Source organism: Falco naumanni, chromosome 10, assembly GCF_017639655.2.
Source record: "Falco naumanni isolate bFalNau1 chromosome 10, bFalNau1.pat, whole genome shotgun sequence".
Taxonomy (NCBI): Eukaryota; Metazoa; Chordata; class Aves; order Falconiformes; family Falconidae; genus Falco; species Falco naumanni.
Window position 1 is genome coordinate 30717816 of NC_054063.1, and position 18366 is coordinate 30736181.

Here is an 18366-nt window from a genome sequence, read left to right on the forward strand (position 1 = left end):
CCGGGGCAGGGGAGGCGCTTAGGGGCCCTGGGCCCGCTCGGCCGGGTGTTAAAAAAAAACCCAAAACTCCCCCAAAAAAGCTCAGATCCCCGCGCCGGCTGGGGTAACAGCAGAGGAGGCTGGAGGTTCACCAGCCTTAAGCTAAACTACATGAAAAAACAAGCAACACTTCTTAAAACTTTATTGATTTACCACTTGATTAAATCATGGAATATTATAACAGTATTATACATAGTATTTTCATGTAGAAAACTTTACATAGTTTTTTTCATATTATATAATTTTGGTATTCTCTCAAAAATGTATACATCCATTGGCAAGGAATGCTCTTTTAAATTATTGATAGTAAATGCACTTAATATGGAGATCTTCAAAAAACTTAGGCATTTTAAATACGTGAAAACATACATTTTACACGGAAATAACATTAAAGGTGCTGAATAAACTGAATTTACATACTAAAGGGAACTGCACTTCAGACAGAAAACAGCTTAGTTCTACTTCAGATAAACAGTTAACTATTTTTAATCTTCCTCATTCTTAATAGACTGAGCTTAAATTTGGGGGGTATTCATATGTATTAGTGGATATTGTTTTAGATTGTTCTGTTTACAGTTCAAAGAGCAAGATGAGACGCAGATAAACTGCTGTAAAAAATATTTTCTTGTACTGTAAGACACAGAATTAACGTGAAAGGGAGTTTTTAGGGTTTTCCTCATCAGCATCCTCCCCCTGCCTACCTTATTTCCTAGAGGGTTCCAGAATGAGTAGTAATAAGAAATATCATGCAGTCTCCATATTTATACCGTTACAGGTAAATCAGTTTATAGTTTAATTTGTTGCATAACACTACTTGAAAAGTCTAAGAGGTTACTTTTTATTACTTCACGTATTGCACAGGCGTCTCGATCTCCACCAGGACGTGATGACATAGAACCTTGTTCTCATTCATAGTTCCACTGAAGGCAGTAAAACCACTAGAGGCAGATAAAGTCTATGTAAGCAGAGTCGGGACAGGATCGGAACCAGCAGTGACTACTGCACGAGTTTCGGCTCAGTGTTTTTAGCTTCATTAAGATGTCTATGGGTTATCATCTTTCTGACTGTATACGCGAAAGCAAGCAACTGACGTGAATACAACCATTTCAGGTATTACACTTCACATACCATTCTTATTGCTTCTACAGGTACAATCAATTTCAGAAAAATCAACAGGATTAAGGCTGTGATAATCCAATTGCATTCCAGTCCTCCTCCTCCTCCTCCATGCACTACAGTCTAGGATGTTCTTGTGTCACATACCTATTCCAGCAGTTTATAAAAGGTATAAATACAATAAAAGCTTTACTTAAATAAAAGAACGGTCTCAGAACTAAGACTGACTAAACACCCTTATTCTATATGCACAGATTGTGCAAGTGTTGCACATTACAGTAAAGAAAGCCCACAATGCAACTATGAAGTAATTTAAGATCTGAAACAAGTCTCTTAATTTTCAAGACATGAGTTGTAAGGCTTTCAAAACTGTAAAATACAGAAGCATGCAACTTGAAGTTTGTGTTTTGGTAACAGGTAAGGATATACATTCAATGAGGCAGTGACACATTCAAAATCTGAGAAATAAAAGTTTCAAATATTTTCTTTATAACTCTCTAGGACTGGAAGAAAAGGAATAGCCTACTCTTACAAATTTAAATAGAATTAAAATAAATACTTCACTTCTACTGTAATTGATGAAGTGACATTAGCAGGGAACGAGCAACTATACTAAATGCAACACAAAAGGACATTTCAAGTGCAGCAAGTTAAATAACAGGATTGATTATTTTTCCGCCTTTTCCTACTGTAAAACATAGCCATATATTCCTTTCTACTTAATATTAGAGTATAGATTTAATCTAACGGGTGTTTAAAAGTTAAAGAGCCACAACCAACATATTTTTTTCTTTGGTTAAAAATAAAAAGTAAAAATAAAAATATGAAATCCTTATCACTACTACTCACTGCAAAACCATTCCCAAACAATGCTTATGTCAAACAAGCCAATTTACTGAAGAGCACCGTATGACCCCTTTGGAAATAGCTCAGAAAGCGGGAAAGAAAGCATCCCAACAGCTCAGAGTGGAATATCCCAAGACAACCTCAACTAAGGCCACCCTACCAGGAAACTCCAAAAGTAAAATAACTGATTAAACACTTCATACCATTCAAGTTGGTTGGTTGGTTGTTTTTTAAATACTGTCATATTTCAGGTTTGCTACTATTTTAGGATAGCATAGCAGTTACTCTAACATCTTTGTTTACGTTATTTTAGGAAGTGGAACCTTCTCCCACCCTGCCACACTCCTCCAGTTTAGAGAAGTCTTAAAACTTGAAATTAAAATTATTTCAAAGGACAGACCTCAGGCCTGCAGTACTTCAACTGTAAACTGGTATTCTATCATGGAAACAGTTGTCAGAAAACTGATGGAGATTTCGAAGAAAAAGAAAAATCTCTAGGGCAAGCAAAGCTACAGCGTTAAATCAGGCTTGCTTCACAGATACCTTCAAAGCATAGAGATGTATTGGTAACTCTTATAGTACATGAACAAACTTGAGCAGTTTTGTAGCAATTCCTTTTTTTTTTTTTAAATCACAATAGGAACTAATAGTTGAGAATAAAAATCACTTGCACAAAAAAGACAAATCAGAAGTTACGGATCTGTGGCAAAAAGACAGAACCTCATATGTATTAAGGACAGGACTTCCTGCTAAACAGACACAATTACTACTTAATACATTGTACTCAATAGTAAAAAAGGTGGTTTATTTGTTCTGAACCTTCTTTTGAATATTACTGTATATGCTCTGTCCACGATCTGGCAATGTATGAAAGTAAGGGAAAGAGTTTTGGTTTTGTTTTTTTTAAAGTGTCTTTAAAGGAACACTAATAAGCTAAATAGAGTAGATGCTATTGTCTGGTCCTGATGTAAAACCTTCCATAAAAAACAAAAATAAGTCTCAGAAGATGAAGCACTGGTATTATTTTAAAAAGTTTTAAAAGAGACTTGCTAAACAGGAGGAAAACCCTTTCCCCAAATATCCTACAGGCTGTCCACTTCAAAAGCCATAACATGCTGCCTGGCCTGGTCATGTACACGCAAAGAAAAACCCAGAATGATCTTAGGTGGTCATTAGCCACTGCAGTATAGTTTATTATGAACACATGTGCTAACATCACAAGGCTATACAACTATATTCATTATCTCCAAGGGGCGTAATTTCTATTGAGGAATCCAGCTGATTTCTCAGCTTTAGCTGGGATGCAAGACTGACAATTGATAGAAGACCAGAAGAGACAGACTTGATCATAAGGATGACAAGCACTGAAACAAAGAGACTTTACATCTACTGTATTAACTCTGTAAGCAATAATTTAAATAAAACTGCTGATAGTTCTGTAGGATGGACAGAACAGGGTTTTGTTTTGTTTTTTTCTTTTTCCTCCTCCCGAAATGTCACTGTGGTAAGAGTAACTTGCTGCTGTGTTGATACACCAAGGTCCAATTTTTTCCCCCATCCACTTTACTCCTTCTCTGGAACACAGCTTTATGTACAAGCCAAAGTAACCAACGCTACTTAGGGCTACCATGAAGGTAAGCTCATCCCAGTTGTCCGTATCTGCTCCTCTGTTACGCAGATTTTGAACACAACACCTATACGTAGGAAGAACTTCCGTAGCACAGCTCGAAGCTCGGGAATCAGGTCAAATTGCATGATTTCACACAAGTATGGGTAGTATGTTGAAGCATGTGCCCTAAACTATCAAAGACATGAAAAAAAGAACGTTATTCTTTATCACTACTGAAACGTGCAGAATTTTTCCACATTCATGCCTAAAACAACTTGTTAAAACACAAGGTCTGACCCAGTTAAAGCTCCTTCTGGATGGCCAGAGGGCCATCAAGCCCTGTGCCTGCTTTCTGCAGATGTCTACAGGAAACCATGCACAAAGCACCCATTTGGCATTACTTCCCTAAAACAGAACCTGACTGCTTTGTGGCCCACGGGTTTCTCAGTATAGAGATGGCATCAGAGACTACCCCTAAAAACACTGCACTCTGGTGTGAATTTGTCCAGTTGCTTGTCCAGCCTCTTTACAACATCATCCACAATACATAACAAAGCCTTCCACAGCTGAACCAGCGTGTGAAGATCTCCATTATGTGTGTCTGGGATTTTGCCCCCCCCTCCAGAGACTCTCAAACTCCAACGGGCCAACTCTTAATAGCATAACAATTATCAGTCCTTGCCCTCCTCATGGTAATAACAACTTTATGCACCTCTGATTTTTATTTCTTTTCTAAGTAAAAGGTAACTGAGAAAGTCTAACCTACATACAGTTCCATGTATGGGAAGCAGCCTATATCCCTTATTCCTGTTACAATCTTTCAACTCTTTTCCAGCTCCATGACACTTTTGATATGGGGGATCAGAACTGAACACTATATTCAAGATGCACATCTGTCATGAATTTACACAACAAGAAATATGTTTTGTCCTCTATTCCTTTCCTAACAGTGCTCAGTATTAGTTACAGGGAAAGTTAACAGAACACTTCCACCACAGAACTTCTATAATAAAAAAAGATACTAGGATTGTGTACTAAGAAATGGCCAAGTTGCAATTTTACCTAAAAGATAAAGAAGCCAAGCCACCACTACTCCCAATTTCTTAAAATATTGGTAAATTGCAATAAAACATTCCAAATTACACAAGAGTGAAATGAAACTACACGCTTTGCAAAACAGAAAAAAAGATACCCCAGGAAAAATATACTTTAAAAAACAAGAAGTTCAACAGTACTGGAAAGTTTAAAAAAAACAAAGTAAGCAACTTCCAGAAATTTCTCTGCATGTCCTAATGTAGCAACTATTTGCAATGTTGTGAATATTTTCATCAAAAGGGCCAAGATACTGAAAATTATTTTTTGCCATTACTGTCCAGAACCAGAATTCCAATTTTATAGCAGTGAAATTTACTGCTACCATTCTTGTGCAGCTGTAATACAGCACAAGCCCATCCTTTATTGCACACTCATTAAGCTTCTCTATGGAAATTCTGCAGTAATTCTATCAATATTTATATACATCTGTGAATTTCATGGATGCTGTCCAATTTTGTTATAATGTAGAATGCTTTCAAAAAATGGAGATGTAACAGCTGCTGTATTTCAAGGAGAATACATGCTATGTAAGTGAACTAGCCACCTTACAATAGGAATGATAACAAAGACTGAATTCAACAGAAACAGAAATGAAAAAATACCTAAATGCAAACAGCCATGACTTCCAGTCTGTTCTTACCTTTTCATCACTGATTTTTAGTGTTTTTGTTAAAAGCAATAGCAGGAGGTTGGTCCAAGCTTCTCTGTGGCTTTCTGAGTTCACGGTAATAAAATACGCCAGGGCTTCACTGCATACACTATGATGACAGTTCAGACAAACCACAAAGAAAACCCATTAAAAGTTTTTATAACATGTACTGTTTGTCTCGTCATACGGTATTTTGTTTTCAATCACGATGCATTTCCATGGGAGATTTTTCAATCACATGCAACAACTTTAATTACACAAATTTTTCTTGATTTTTCTGTTACAGTAGTTGTCACAGGTAACCGAACTGAGATAGTTTTCATGGGATCAACAAAGAACCACAGAGTCAGAGGTGGAAGAGTCTGATTTTCCTCATAAACATTCTGTAATTGTGTCATCACCTTCAACCAGCAAACATTATTTCCTGATCCTTACACTGGGACAGCTTAGGCATACACTGGGACAGCTCTCCCTCCATAACTAGATGGCTTTAATAAAAATCTGCAGAGCTCAGCACCTCGGATTAAAGAGGGATTACTACTGTATTAATACATTTTTGGTTCTTGCTGTAGGCTGTCAACACAAGGTACAAACTGTACCACTTACTATGGTTTTTTTGGGGCACCGATTTAATTAAAGAAATATTAATCTTTTTAGTGTGTAAAAAGGGGAGGTTCTATGTCCACAGATGCCAATAAATCAGAAAGCTAGTGAAATCCACTGCACTACAGACAACAGCAAGTTTAAGAGTCTTTCACATTTAGTTAGAGATTAGTACTCTGAACTTTCATGTACTGACAACTCGCTTTTCAAATAAAGGTGACCCCAATACCAGATACATTTAGCATAATTTAACATTTATCTAAGTTCCAGGCATACAGCAGCTTATACTGCACTCTGTTTAGACTATTATACCTCTGAATATCATGATATACTCAGATGTGAAAAGTATTCATACACCACCATTTTTGTAAAGAAAACCTTAGGTCAAGCAAGAAGGTGCTTCATTTACTCCAAATAGATTGCTTCCTCATTGCTAAATTAGCTTTTAATGAACAGTGGTCATATCTGTCTGTCTATATCTCCATATAGTTTGCACACTCTGCTCACAAACTTAGAACGTTTGTGTCCAGGGATGCACTGTACTGGCTGAAAACAGAACACATCAGAACCAAGCTGATGCTCTTACCTCAGCAGTCGTCGTTGTATAGCATCCCAGGAGTCTCGGCGGTTTTCATCCACATACATTCGAAACAGTATTCTCAAGCAACAAGCCAAGCTGCTGGTCTCTTGTTTTAAGAGATTTGGTTTTGACTTACCCTTGAACCCTAGAAATCAGTTTATACATAGGGAGAAAGAGATAATTCACATTTGTTGTTACTAGCCAAGAGATAATGTTTATCAACAACACTTCCACTAGTGAGCAGTAACGATTTATTATCCCACTATTATTTCCTCCTCCCTGATTTTTGATTGAGACCTAATCTATTTATAAATAGATATTTAACTACAGTAGTACCAACTGCGTAGCTCTACTTTAATCAAAAAAGCAGACAATTTAGCAAACAATTATTCAAGTCATCAGGAAGGAGACAAGCAGTAAAAGCATGCAACGGTGTCAGATTAACTGTAGAGATTATTGCAATGGTATACTTCTGTATCTCAATAGCTACAACTGCAAGTGGAACTCAGTATTTTTATTAAACTAAAAATAGAAGCCTCACCTGCTCTCCATAACACAGTTCGCTGTTCATAATTTGAATTAAAGGCTTTTGAAAATGAATGAGACTCTTGTAGACAATCTAGTAACTTAAAGAGGTGATGTGATGACATATATTTATACATTCCTTGGTCTTCTGTGTCAATGTGGATGTCTGCATCCAATGCATCTCGCTAAAGGGGGGTGTGGGGGCAGGGAGGCAGAGAGAGAGTGTGAGAGAGACTTCAATACTTCACAGACCATACATACACCACTAACTCCAGATTCCTTTTTTAGGTACATGTGAACAATGCAACAACACAGCAGAACAATCCTGTCAAATCTCAGAGTTGTACTCTTCAGTAGGACATTTTAAGAGAGAAGTTATGTTCTATCCTAGTAATTGATAAGAAAAAGAAATAATCAAGAACAAGGGAAAAGCCTCCTTTATCAAGGCTGAAACAGCCATAGTAATACAACAGAATATTTCTTCTCCTCCAAGAGCTGACCGAGTAGAGGTCTGCCGAGTTCTGAAAAACATCGAAATGAACCACAAAAATAGTGCAAGTTGTTGCACGGTGTAGAAATCCCCCATCTTTGGCTAAAGTTCGGTTTCTTAAAATTGGTCATTATTTTTATCTACTTTCACTAGGAATTTAACTGTAACATCCCCAAAACACTGCCTGAATGCACTAGCCCAGACTTCTGGCTTAGGGCTTTATTAACATAGGCAAGCAAGAGCTACCTTGCACTATTCCCTGGAATCAGAATTTTCAGAAACAGGGACCTCTCAGAGGCAGGTAATGAGTTAAATCTTGACCATTAACTTTGCTAAAGTTCAACTTCTGCATCTTCTCCTGTGTAAACACCTAGAGGCTGAGCAAAGCCTCAACATGGCTACATAAAGAATTTTGAAGACATTCAGGCTAACGACAGGAGAGAATGCTCTCCCCAAAGCAAACAAAATATGTTCTTGACGAGTATGTATTCATGACAATACATTATATTGTTAGTAAAAATAATAGTAATATAATTATAATAACCCAGCAGGCAGACTATCAGTAAACACTGGAGGCAATAGGAAAAAAAAAAAAGTACAGCTTAATGAGTAATGACACACATATTCAGGGTAGCGCTGAGAGTTAGGAAAGGAAACTATATACTCTATTTTGTAAACACACTTCAGAGCATTTGATAGTCTTTGTATTTTACTGCCACAGCAAGGTCATAAATAAGTTCGATGGTACCTGAGCTGCAGCCATGTGCTCAGCATCTTCCTTCTTGCTTGTTGCTGGATAGAACACTATATTATCAATGGTTTGTATCAATTCCAGCTGTACCACACACTTTATCAGGAGGCCAGCAAACAGTTTCTGATCTAATGAAATGAAGTAAACGCAAGTTTCAGAAGCTATTTATGACAATTCACTTAAAACAGGCTAGCAAAACACTACATCACCATTAGCATTTTGCTATTTAGTGATGCTGCAAATTATCTCACAAAGAGAGAATTTCTCTGCAAGGCATAAACACAAGTTGTAAAGATGTATCCCAAGTTTAGAGTGCCCAAAAACTTTCTCTACAGAAGTGGACTAAGAGTGGCTATAAAAGTTTATTAAACAAACTTGTATGTTTTCCTTACTTGTATAAGGACCACCTTTCCAGCTCTCATCTGTTGGATTTGAAAATTGACTTTGTCCTCTTTCCGAAGCATTTTTATCCATGCTGCTTAAAGACTGGTGATCTAGGTCTAAATCCTAGAAGAGAATGCAGAACAATTCTAGCAATCCAAAACACTACTAACCAGCTATCAGTTTTCAGATGAGTACGCTAATCTTAGATTCAAAAGTTTCCTGCATCCATTTTTTATCTCTTATTTTACAATGACACCAAATACAAACTAATGTCAATGCCTAGTATTTGCTGAGTGTTCGCTGTCAAGCATATTCACTACAGTAAAATATTTTGAAAGCTAACCTAACAGAAAACCCTTCAGGTTAGTTTGTTGCACTGAATTAACTCTTACCCAATGTTTTTCCACCGAATCTTCCTCCATTCCCACAGGCCTCCACGTCAGCAAGCTTCACAAAGTTGGAGGGGGAGGAAAAAAAAGTAAATATTGTTGCTCTGGAATCAAGTATTAGTATGAGAATTAAGTTTATGAACTTACACATGAGGAATAGTAGTTTTGAAGATTTCTAGCATACAATTGCATGTCTGGCCCCAGACTTCAGGGCTGAATTTCTGTCCATTTAGTATTACCAGATTTTCCAGGCAGTTTGTACCTGATCGAGCCAACTGCTCATTATCTGCAAAATAAGTGTTCCATATTTATCAACTTACACGTCAATGAAAAACTAAAGCATTTTCTGTTACTGCCCCGTTAAACATTTTTACTACTGTTAAACGCATAGTATATTAGCTCAAAGCCTACTTATAAAGTATATTACAATAATATCAAGCTTAGAACCTACTGAAAAAAATAGGGTTTAAAAATAGATATCATGAGACTGAAATCCAAAACGGGGAAGACAAAGGACAAGAAAGAAGCAGAAAGGAAGCACACAGTGAGACAAAGGAAGGAAAAGCACCAATTAGAAACTTAAGATTTCCTTCAAGGGAGTCCCCTCACGTTCCATTCCAGCAATATGCAAGATTTCAAGCATAAGAGTTGGAGCCCCTGACACTCCACATTCTTTAGAAAGTCATATTTAAAAGTACTTGGGGGGGGGGGGGGGGGGGGGGAGCAGGGATCCGAATGTATACGTGGACATATATGTGTACATAAATAAGACATTTTATCCATGCAGCCAAATGAAGAAGGGTTAATGGCCGAAGATTAACACAACTCTTCAAAAGCTTTCGCTCTGCCACAATAGCACCATAAATGCATTATAAACACACTAACACAAGAGCTGCCTAACTGATTAAACAGAATGATGCTCGAATATTTAAGATACTGCGGCCATCTATTACACAACATTGTCCTAATAGTAGTTTTAATTCTGCCAAAATTCAGTTAACTTTCCCCTTCTTAAGAAATGAGCATTTCTGAAAAATACATTAAAAGATAACAAGTAAATGAGCTACCTTGTTTTACACACCAGTGTAACTGTGCAAGTATGTCAGGAAGAAGGATCTCATTTAAAGCTTCATAAAATTGCGTAAATACATCACAGATTGCATAAAGTGCATGGTTGCATGTAGTGGTCATCCATTCAGATTTCTATGAGGGAAAAAAAAAAAAAAAGTCTTTGGTTTTATATGGGCTCTTCTATGATGATAGCACTTGGCTTACGCATGGCTATTCAACAAAGGACACAGCCTCTGAGGAGACGAGTGGAATTTAAATAAAACTAAAAAGCCTCACTACTGCAGATGTCTTGTCAGAAGCATTTAGCTGGCCATATGAATACTCTTCAGAAAATTACACATTTTGAAACATTCAAGGAGAATATTCTCCTTGAAAATATTCACACAGAACAGACACTGGATACTGTGACAAGTTTTGTATGTGCCACAGAATACAACAATGTGTCGTTACATCTGGGGCAGCATGGAGTGGAAATACACAGACAAGCTAAACAATACAAATAAGCTGCCTCCATTGTCTGAGTTCTTAAAAAACCTAATAGTTGCTTGCTTTTTGGTTTTACCTCTGTTTGTTGCTCAGGGAGTTTCATATTATCAAAAATCCGAAATACAATTCTGAACAGATCTTGCCACCAGTGCTTTTCAAAGGTATGTCCATAACTCTTCATTATTTCAAACATCACTGTTAAGCCCCTATAAACAACCCAAACAAATAAAGATGATGTTAAAATGTAGACCTGTGATCTCTTCACTAACTGAATTAAAAAAAAAAAAGCACAAGCTTTATTACCTTGTTCGAACATCTAATTTGCAACGATTGATGATACAAGAAAGTTCAAATAAAATGGGAAACCATCCTCTAACCCATACTCTGTCCCCAGGAGCAACATTCATGTCATCACTCGTGTATTCTCTTAATACCTTGGAGACAGGCAGGAAGAAGAGAGATTTTTTTAAAAAAGGAAAAACCCTCAAAACTATCTTTCAATCTAACAAATTTAGATACTCCTAGTGGCACAGGCAAAATTGAAAAGTTACTTAGTTTCTACCGTAACACTCAAATCCTGTAAAATAGTTGTTTCAGATTTGTGAAAATAATAGAAAAAGGTTCATGGAAAATAAACACTTAAATCTGTTTTACTTAACTCCTGCTAAAGGCTTTACAAGTATAAAGATTTAAACTTTGGGAAGCAAGTTTAACAGTGACAGGCAACAATTTTATAAATATAGGTAATAAGGAAATCAAGTTCAGCATAAACCAGTTCTACACTTTTCTGGCACATTGAATACAGCATGCACATCCTGCAGTGGTAACGTGCAACAGCAATCTAACGCCAGGCTCTTTTCAGCAATGTCATTATTGTATTAAGTATTCACACAACAGACTGATGTAGAACAATATGCATGTTTGTAACCAATTTCACTAAACTTCATTAGGGTGACAGAACACAAAAGTATTGTTTTCCAAGTCACCCTAACACTATATAAAAAAAAGTACTATTTAATGCAGTTAATTCCAATTTAGACTGATAAGAGTTAAAATTTTTTCATTAGCTCTAGTTTTCTGCTTACATAATACCAAAGAAACTCCTAATTCGGAATACAATTTTAATACAAACAGTTGCTGCTGGAAGACTGAAGTTCTGAGTCTAAAATGCTCTTCCTTTGTTACAAGATTAGTCTCAATGTAACAGCAGAAGATAGTGTAAGAATACACAAGGGTAAAAATTAAAAGAAGATACCTGTGGTCTTTCTGAAACATATTTTGCACAATACCGAATAAGTCTAATAGCTTCCATGCTGGTGTCCGGAAATGCAACATTACAGGCAAACTCAGAAAGACATTTTACTGCATCCTGAAATGAGTCAATTGCAGCTGGAAAGTGCTGTTGAAAAATATTTGCTGTGAAGAACAAAACAATATGCTTATTAAATTCTACTGATACCGAAATCCATAGACAAACTGGCATTGATCTAGATATGTCAGCACCAGAATCGCAGCAGCTAAGTTCATTTGGGTACTTTTATCTGTCAAGTATTACTTACTAACTATGTGTGCTGTAGTTTGAAAGGCCAGCTCCACAATATTTCCATCGTGGTCTGACGCTGCTTGATGAAAGACTGCAAAGATATTTTTCCAGCCTGAACGAATATTGCCAGCTTGAGAGTTCACCATCTGAGCAATACAGCGTATTACCATGTCCCGAATAGTTGGAGATCTTAAAAAAAATAAAAAAAAAATAAAAAGGAAAGTAAAACATTCACTAGTGGCACAATTTCATGCTGGCACAAAGTAATCACGCCACTTCGGTGTACGTTACCATCTAACCCACCTCAAGTAACACCTTTTTAAATAGGACTCAAGCAAGCTAACACAGAAATTGCAGTGCATCACACCTGTTTTTCTTCATAATATGTTCAAAAGGCCTTAGGAAGTCCTTCTGGAAGCGGAAGTTGGCTAATTCTCCCTTCTCAAGAAATTTCATTGACAGCTGCCTTAATGAGTCTACTGCAAAGATGGCAACATCTTCGTTAGGGTTACATCCAACCTAGAAGAAGATTATATTTTCAAACACTTTCCAGCTAATATATTACTTGTAAGAGTAATAAATTTATCACTGAAGTTTCACATCAGCCCACTAAAAATTACTAGCACATTCTAGTTTTCAGATATTTAGAAAATTGGGGGTTACTTTCAGAGAGGGCTTTCTCTGTCATTTGATCCAACTAAACAGACCCATGGATTTTGTATGCCAAAAGTGCAGAACTATTATAGCCAGCTAGACACTAAAAAACAAATCAAGTTAAAAAAACCCACCCAAACAAGGTTCAGTTTCCTAAGGAAAATAAGTGTTGTTCCAGGATCATCCATACATATTTTAGAGGAAAACTCACTTAGCATTTGATCAGAAGGGTAAAACAATGACAAAGAAAAGTTACAAATACAAAACTGTAACAAAGTGATTAAAGATCATTCCCATAAACGTTTCCATTTCTTTTTATACACTTTAGATTTTTAAATAGGTGCTTTTTGTTGGGGTCTGCAGCAGGTCTGCAGATAAGTTAGTTGACTTCAAAGACTTAGCCATGTACCTTTAAGATGGCTACAAATTGTCAGGTATGTAAACAGGATGTGAAGAATTGGAACTTAGAACCGCAGCATACGGGCACCTACAGCAACAGCAAATAGCAAGCAAGAAGAAGGACACAAAAACCTATCAGGGTCTAACACCTGCTACCACCTTCCCAAGGAAATTGCCAACCGGATTGTTTCTTATTTAAAGAATTAATCAACCATGCTGATAAAATCCAGCAAGACAAGGGATTCTTTGGTCTTGAAGGTTTTACAAATTGGTTTGGTTTGTCAGGATGGATAAAGAGCCTTTTGCAAAGCACTATGCTTATCATGATTGTAATCATAGTAGTAGCATTATTATTTTCTTGCTTATTGTCATGTATGCGTAAAAGCTTAGATGGTGTTGTGAATCAGGCCCTGCTTGTACAAAAGGAAGAAGGGGGAATTGTTGGAGAATGGCTGGATGAGAAGGGTCACAGATCATTAGAGCATTTGTACGAGCAGAGCCAAATCTAACTGGTGTGCTATCAAGACTAGGCCTCAGCTGAGGTTGCCGGCTGTGCTGATGGCTGCGGAGTTGCAGGGACACCGTGGCCTTAACAGGCTTCACTAACAATTCTGAGGAGGTATGTGCAGTAAAGATAAAGAAGTTATGTAAGCTAGCTAACTGCAAGTAGGAGGACCATGTAAATGACTAGGTAGTGATTCTAGCCAACCACAGACTGCTGAGTATGCATAATTAGACACACTGTATAAATAAGAGCTATTCGTGCTAATGAAGGGAATCATGCTTTATCACTCATACTGAGTCTGCTGCATGTTATTCCCCACCGCTCGCAGCTTTCAAAGCTTTTTTTTTTTTGAAGTCAGAACCTGTACTAAGAACATAAAAGGAAAAAGTTCATTAAAGAAGTCATGCCATTCATGTATGTTCTGTAACTTGATTTAAAAAAATACCTTATTGAAGTGATCTCCAATCACATGCCAAATCCTTGACCACTGCAGCCTAATACGATTCATGTTGTAATACGATATCTCCACTATCTTCTGCAGGCTGAACATGCGCGGATGGTGTGGGGAAGCCAGCTCATCCATGGAAACAGCACACAGCCACCGGACAAAGTCAACTGAACGTTAAAAACACGCTACTGTTAACTTCAGGATGTTACATTGCAAGAGTTTCTGTAACCCACCAAATGGCCAGCATACATACCTATTGCATTTCCATCCAGCCTAGTTGATCCTGTAAATATCCTATGGAACAAATAAATGAGTTGCAGTTTTAGCTGCACATGCATAAGAGTCAAACACATCTTAGTGCTGTAGGCAAGTGTCAGCACAGCTCCTGGAGGTACTTTACAAATCCTCCATGCCATGAGCTCTGCAACTGTTTTATTCTTACTCCTTGGCAGCAGTTCATGCCCTTCTCCTAGTTTAAGCATTCTCTTCCCTGCAATGAGTCACAGTCTACTATGCTGTTGCCCCACTGCAGGGAACAGGCACAGGCTCACAGTTTTATCCAGGGCAAGTAGTGCTGGAACACTCACTTGGGTGAGAGTATGTTAAATTTCACAAGGAGAATAAAGAGACATTAAAACAACCCAAACTTTGCTTCAAGACCTTCCTGGATGCCAGCCACCTGCTTGATCTGTACATGGTTCAACAATACTGGAAGTTGTGGCTGTCAAAATAGCAGAAAGATTATGGATGCACCATTGTCCCTTCTCCCCCTTCAGCTCTCCAGAGCCTTGAGAGGAGTTCAGACCACTGACAGTGGTTCATACTGAACACTGACAAGTGGCGAACATTCCCAAATCTTTTAGACTTTGATACGGTAACAGACACGTTTATGTTACAATAAATACTACAAGTCTGAGCATGTGATTCTACAGACTTGCCCAACAGTTTCAATAAATATAAAAAAGTCCCCTTCCTATGAAGGTTTATGATAGAAGCATCTCTTTGGACAACATTTTAGAAGGCCAGATGAGAAAGACAACAATTTATACAAGAATGCAGTGACTAATGAATAATGAGCTGAAGAACAGCAAGTAAAGAAATGCTGAAATGCTGAAGTTCATGAGACCAAAGAAAACTGCATGAAGTAATAGGATAAGGGCATTTATTAGTTGCAGATACCTGTCCTGTTCAGGCTAAAAAAAACCCCAACAAAACAGACCCCAAATAAACAGAACCAAGAAAACCCACCCAAATACACATACATGTAAGTCACTGACAATTATCAGACAGATCTGTAAAGCAAGACTAGCTAAATACTGTAATACCAACCTAATTCTGGTCTTCATTGCCTTACTCAAAGAAAAGGCGTAAGAACACATGCATACACACAGTGCCCCTTCCCACAATACACTACATTAGTTGAATTGCCAGTCTTTCTTTTGTGACTATTACTTGCCTAAAGACACATACTTATTGGGTCCAGAGAAAGCAGCTGCATTCAAGCATCAGAAATATGCTTTAAGAACAAAATCCCCTGTCAGAGTCTGCAAACCAAGTGAGGATGGTCAGTAACTTCAAGCCACATTTTTCCCCAGAAAGATATTATATTCTCAGTACCTGTCTACTGCTACCACTACACTCTGTGAACTGGTCTCTCCCACAGACTCTTGAATGCTCGCCATATGCCGTTTATCAGCTCCACTTCCAACGAGGTTACCTGAAAACCAGTATATAGCATCATGAAATCATGACTTTATATTAACCCCAACTTTAGAGAAGTAGACAAAGAGTGACTACTTCCAATTAGCTTATAATTTACGTGGAGCAGATGGTACCTTTGCCAGATCTGTACCAACTTATACAAAATTAAACATCCAGTAAGAGGTACGGGTTTTTCTCCCCTTAGGGCATTGTGTTTTGACCAGCACATTTATTAAGATTGTCTAATGCTATTAAGCTTGGAAATGATAAAATACTATTTTAAAATATGAACTCTAAGTCAGATACAAGTGGTTAATGCTGGGCACAGTTCTGTTATATTCAGCATCATCATGATGTAAAGCATCAACTCCAGAGTATTTTCAAATTAAAATGTTTCCCTGATGGTCTTCCAAAGATTAAGGCAACTTGCCTCGTCCCTCTAATTTACAACTTAAAATCTAAGGTCTGTTTCTTTCACATACTGCAGGAACAATAGGAACTGGAACAGCAAGCCCAACATGCAGAGGTAAGAAATTCCTGTGGAAAACCAATTACAGGTAATTGAAACATCTATTAATTCCTAAAGATAAATGCTTTACATTTTTACTACTAAAACAGAGCATAAAAAGAATGAACCGGTTACACTGGTAACAAAACAATGCCTTCATAAGGATGGTAAAAGTTTTGACGACAACATATTCCAACAAATAAATCTGGAAGAGTTTTGTTAAATAGCTTAACCCAATTACAAAGTTAGAATATATTTGTTAATTACAAATACTTTTGAAATATATGGTTCCATTTTTAAAAGTTTCATTAATTCAATACAGCTTCCCATGGAAGCAAGTAAATATATTTTAGTATCTTACAGCATTGAGCTTTCTTAGCCATCATACTTCATTTATATGCATGTCTTTGTGAAGTCCAAGATTATTAATCTTACCTAATCCCAGGCCCATAAACTCTTCCCCTCCAGATGCATAGCCTTTAATGGTTCCTTCCCTTTCACGCCCAGAGCCAGACAAATACCGAGTTTTCACTCCAGTTCCTATAAGTTGTGCTAGTTCCAGCTGGCTAATACATTTCAAGATCTAAAACAAAAAATATTTAAACATTGTGTTTCTGGACACCATCATATTTTTATTCCTAACATACATTTAATATTTATAACCTTTCCAGGTTCTCTAACCTTTAAAACAACTTTGACAATGGTAACATTTTGATGTAGCTCAATTATTACCAATGTAACTAGAAATAAAGCTGAGTGATTCATTCAAGTATCACCAGCTGCCACAAACCATTCCAATATGAGAAAAAATAAACAGTACACAAAAATCTATTTTGGAGCTGTAACTATTAGACGAAACCTTTTTATTACTTCTTACAGCATCAACTTCAAAATTATAAACAACTTGGAGTTAATCTTATAGAGTTCATTGTCCCAGAGCAATGAAAAGACAGGGTTATTGCAGCTACCACTTTAAGTAATGACGTTCCAACACAAGACAGTGAAAATGCTAAAATTGTGCTGTGCCATCAGCACAGAATGGACTCCTCCTTCCTTCTTACTCCCCCACTGCAACATCCCTTGGACTAGCACAAGCATTTGTGAGGGTATGGTATAGGCCAGGCCCAAGTAATTGGTCAGCTAGAGTAGCATTTGGCTCATCATGTAGCCAAAGACTAGTGCCAGAGAACATAACACAGCAGGAACAACCCTTTTAGCAGCAACACAGTTTTAGATGTGATTAAAGAGCTCCTGGAAAATAGCTTTTAGAAAATACCTATGATCCCGATAGCCTACCCTTACCTATCTGCCACCAAGTTACTTCAGCCCTAGTTTTTCACGTGGTCATGGAGTGTTGCCAAACACTGCATAGACAAGTCTGAACCTGTGAGTTTGAATATTTTTATGTGAACAAGAATACAATAGTTTCTGCGTAGAACTCCCTGAAGTCAAATGAGACTTTTAGTATGGTTTTATTTCCATATCAAAAGTACCGCAAAAATTACAATCAGTCACATGATATCTATAGGGTCTGGCAAAAAAATGCAGTGCATTATTATGTATATACACATACACACATATATACACATATAAAACCCCCACTAACAAAATAATGCACTTGATCCACATTTTAAAGAGGGTTCTGACACATGCTGGGAGCTAAACGCAGTAACCGAAGACTGAAAGTAGTAGAAGAAAAAAAATTCTGCAAGTTTTCAAAGGACAACACAGTTATGCTATTTAAAATAATCAAGGTTTACCTCATGCCAAGAATTCCCAAGATAATTGCCATCTGTGTGAGCAACTGTAATAAGTGTCTTGATGGTATCTATGTTCTTCTGTTTCATTTCTGTAATACTGGAACTGGCCGTCAACAAGGAAAACCGAGCAAGGGCTTGTACATAAGCATCTCGTTCAAGCTACAAAACAGAGAAACAAGCATCGTCATCAAGTCCCTGAAGAGCTAGAGAAAGCT

General features: G+C 37.3%; 1 protein-coding gene across 3 annotated transcripts in view; it reads right to left on the reverse strand.

Moving 5' to 3' along the window:
* Positions 1 to 1571: 1571 nt before the first annotated feature.
* ARFGEF2 (ADP ribosylation factor guanine nucleotide exchange factor 2) overlaps positions 1572 to 18366 on the reverse strand; it is a 37896-nt gene continuing 21101 nt past the window's right edge. For all 3 annotated transcript variants that reach the window (XM_040609106.1, XM_040609105.1, XM_040609107.1), the window contains 19 exons: positions 18152 to 18310; positions 16827 to 16974; positions 15800 to 15899; positions 14436 to 14476; positions 14180 to 14349; positions 12544 to 12695; positions 12193 to 12365; positions 11889 to 12049; positions 10937 to 11067; positions 10710 to 10839; positions 10144 to 10279; positions 9224 to 9362; positions 9080 to 9134; positions 8696 to 8810; positions 8301 to 8431; positions 7079 to 7247; positions 6544 to 6682; positions 5346 to 5463; positions 1572 to 3801 (listed from right to left, as the gene is read on the reverse strand). In XM_040609106.1, coding sequence (XP_040465040.1) covers positions 3625 to 3801; positions 5346 to 5463; positions 6544 to 6682; positions 7079 to 7247; positions 8301 to 8431; positions 8696 to 8810; positions 9080 to 9134; positions 9224 to 9362; positions 10144 to 10279; positions 10710 to 10839; positions 10937 to 11067; positions 11889 to 12049; positions 12193 to 12365; positions 12544 to 12695; positions 14180 to 14349; positions 14436 to 14476; positions 15800 to 15899; positions 16827 to 16974; positions 18152 to 18310 — 2544 coding nt within the window. In that variant the 3' untranslated portion in view covers positions 1572 to 3624. The remainder of the gene's footprint in view (positions 3802 to 5345; positions 5464 to 6543; positions 6683 to 7078; positions 7248 to 8300; positions 8432 to 8695; positions 8811 to 9079; positions 9135 to 9223; positions 9363 to 10143; positions 10280 to 10709; positions 10840 to 10936; positions 11068 to 11888; positions 12050 to 12192; positions 12366 to 12543; positions 12696 to 14179; positions 14350 to 14435; positions 14477 to 15799; positions 15900 to 16826; positions 16975 to 18151; positions 18311 to 18366) is intronic.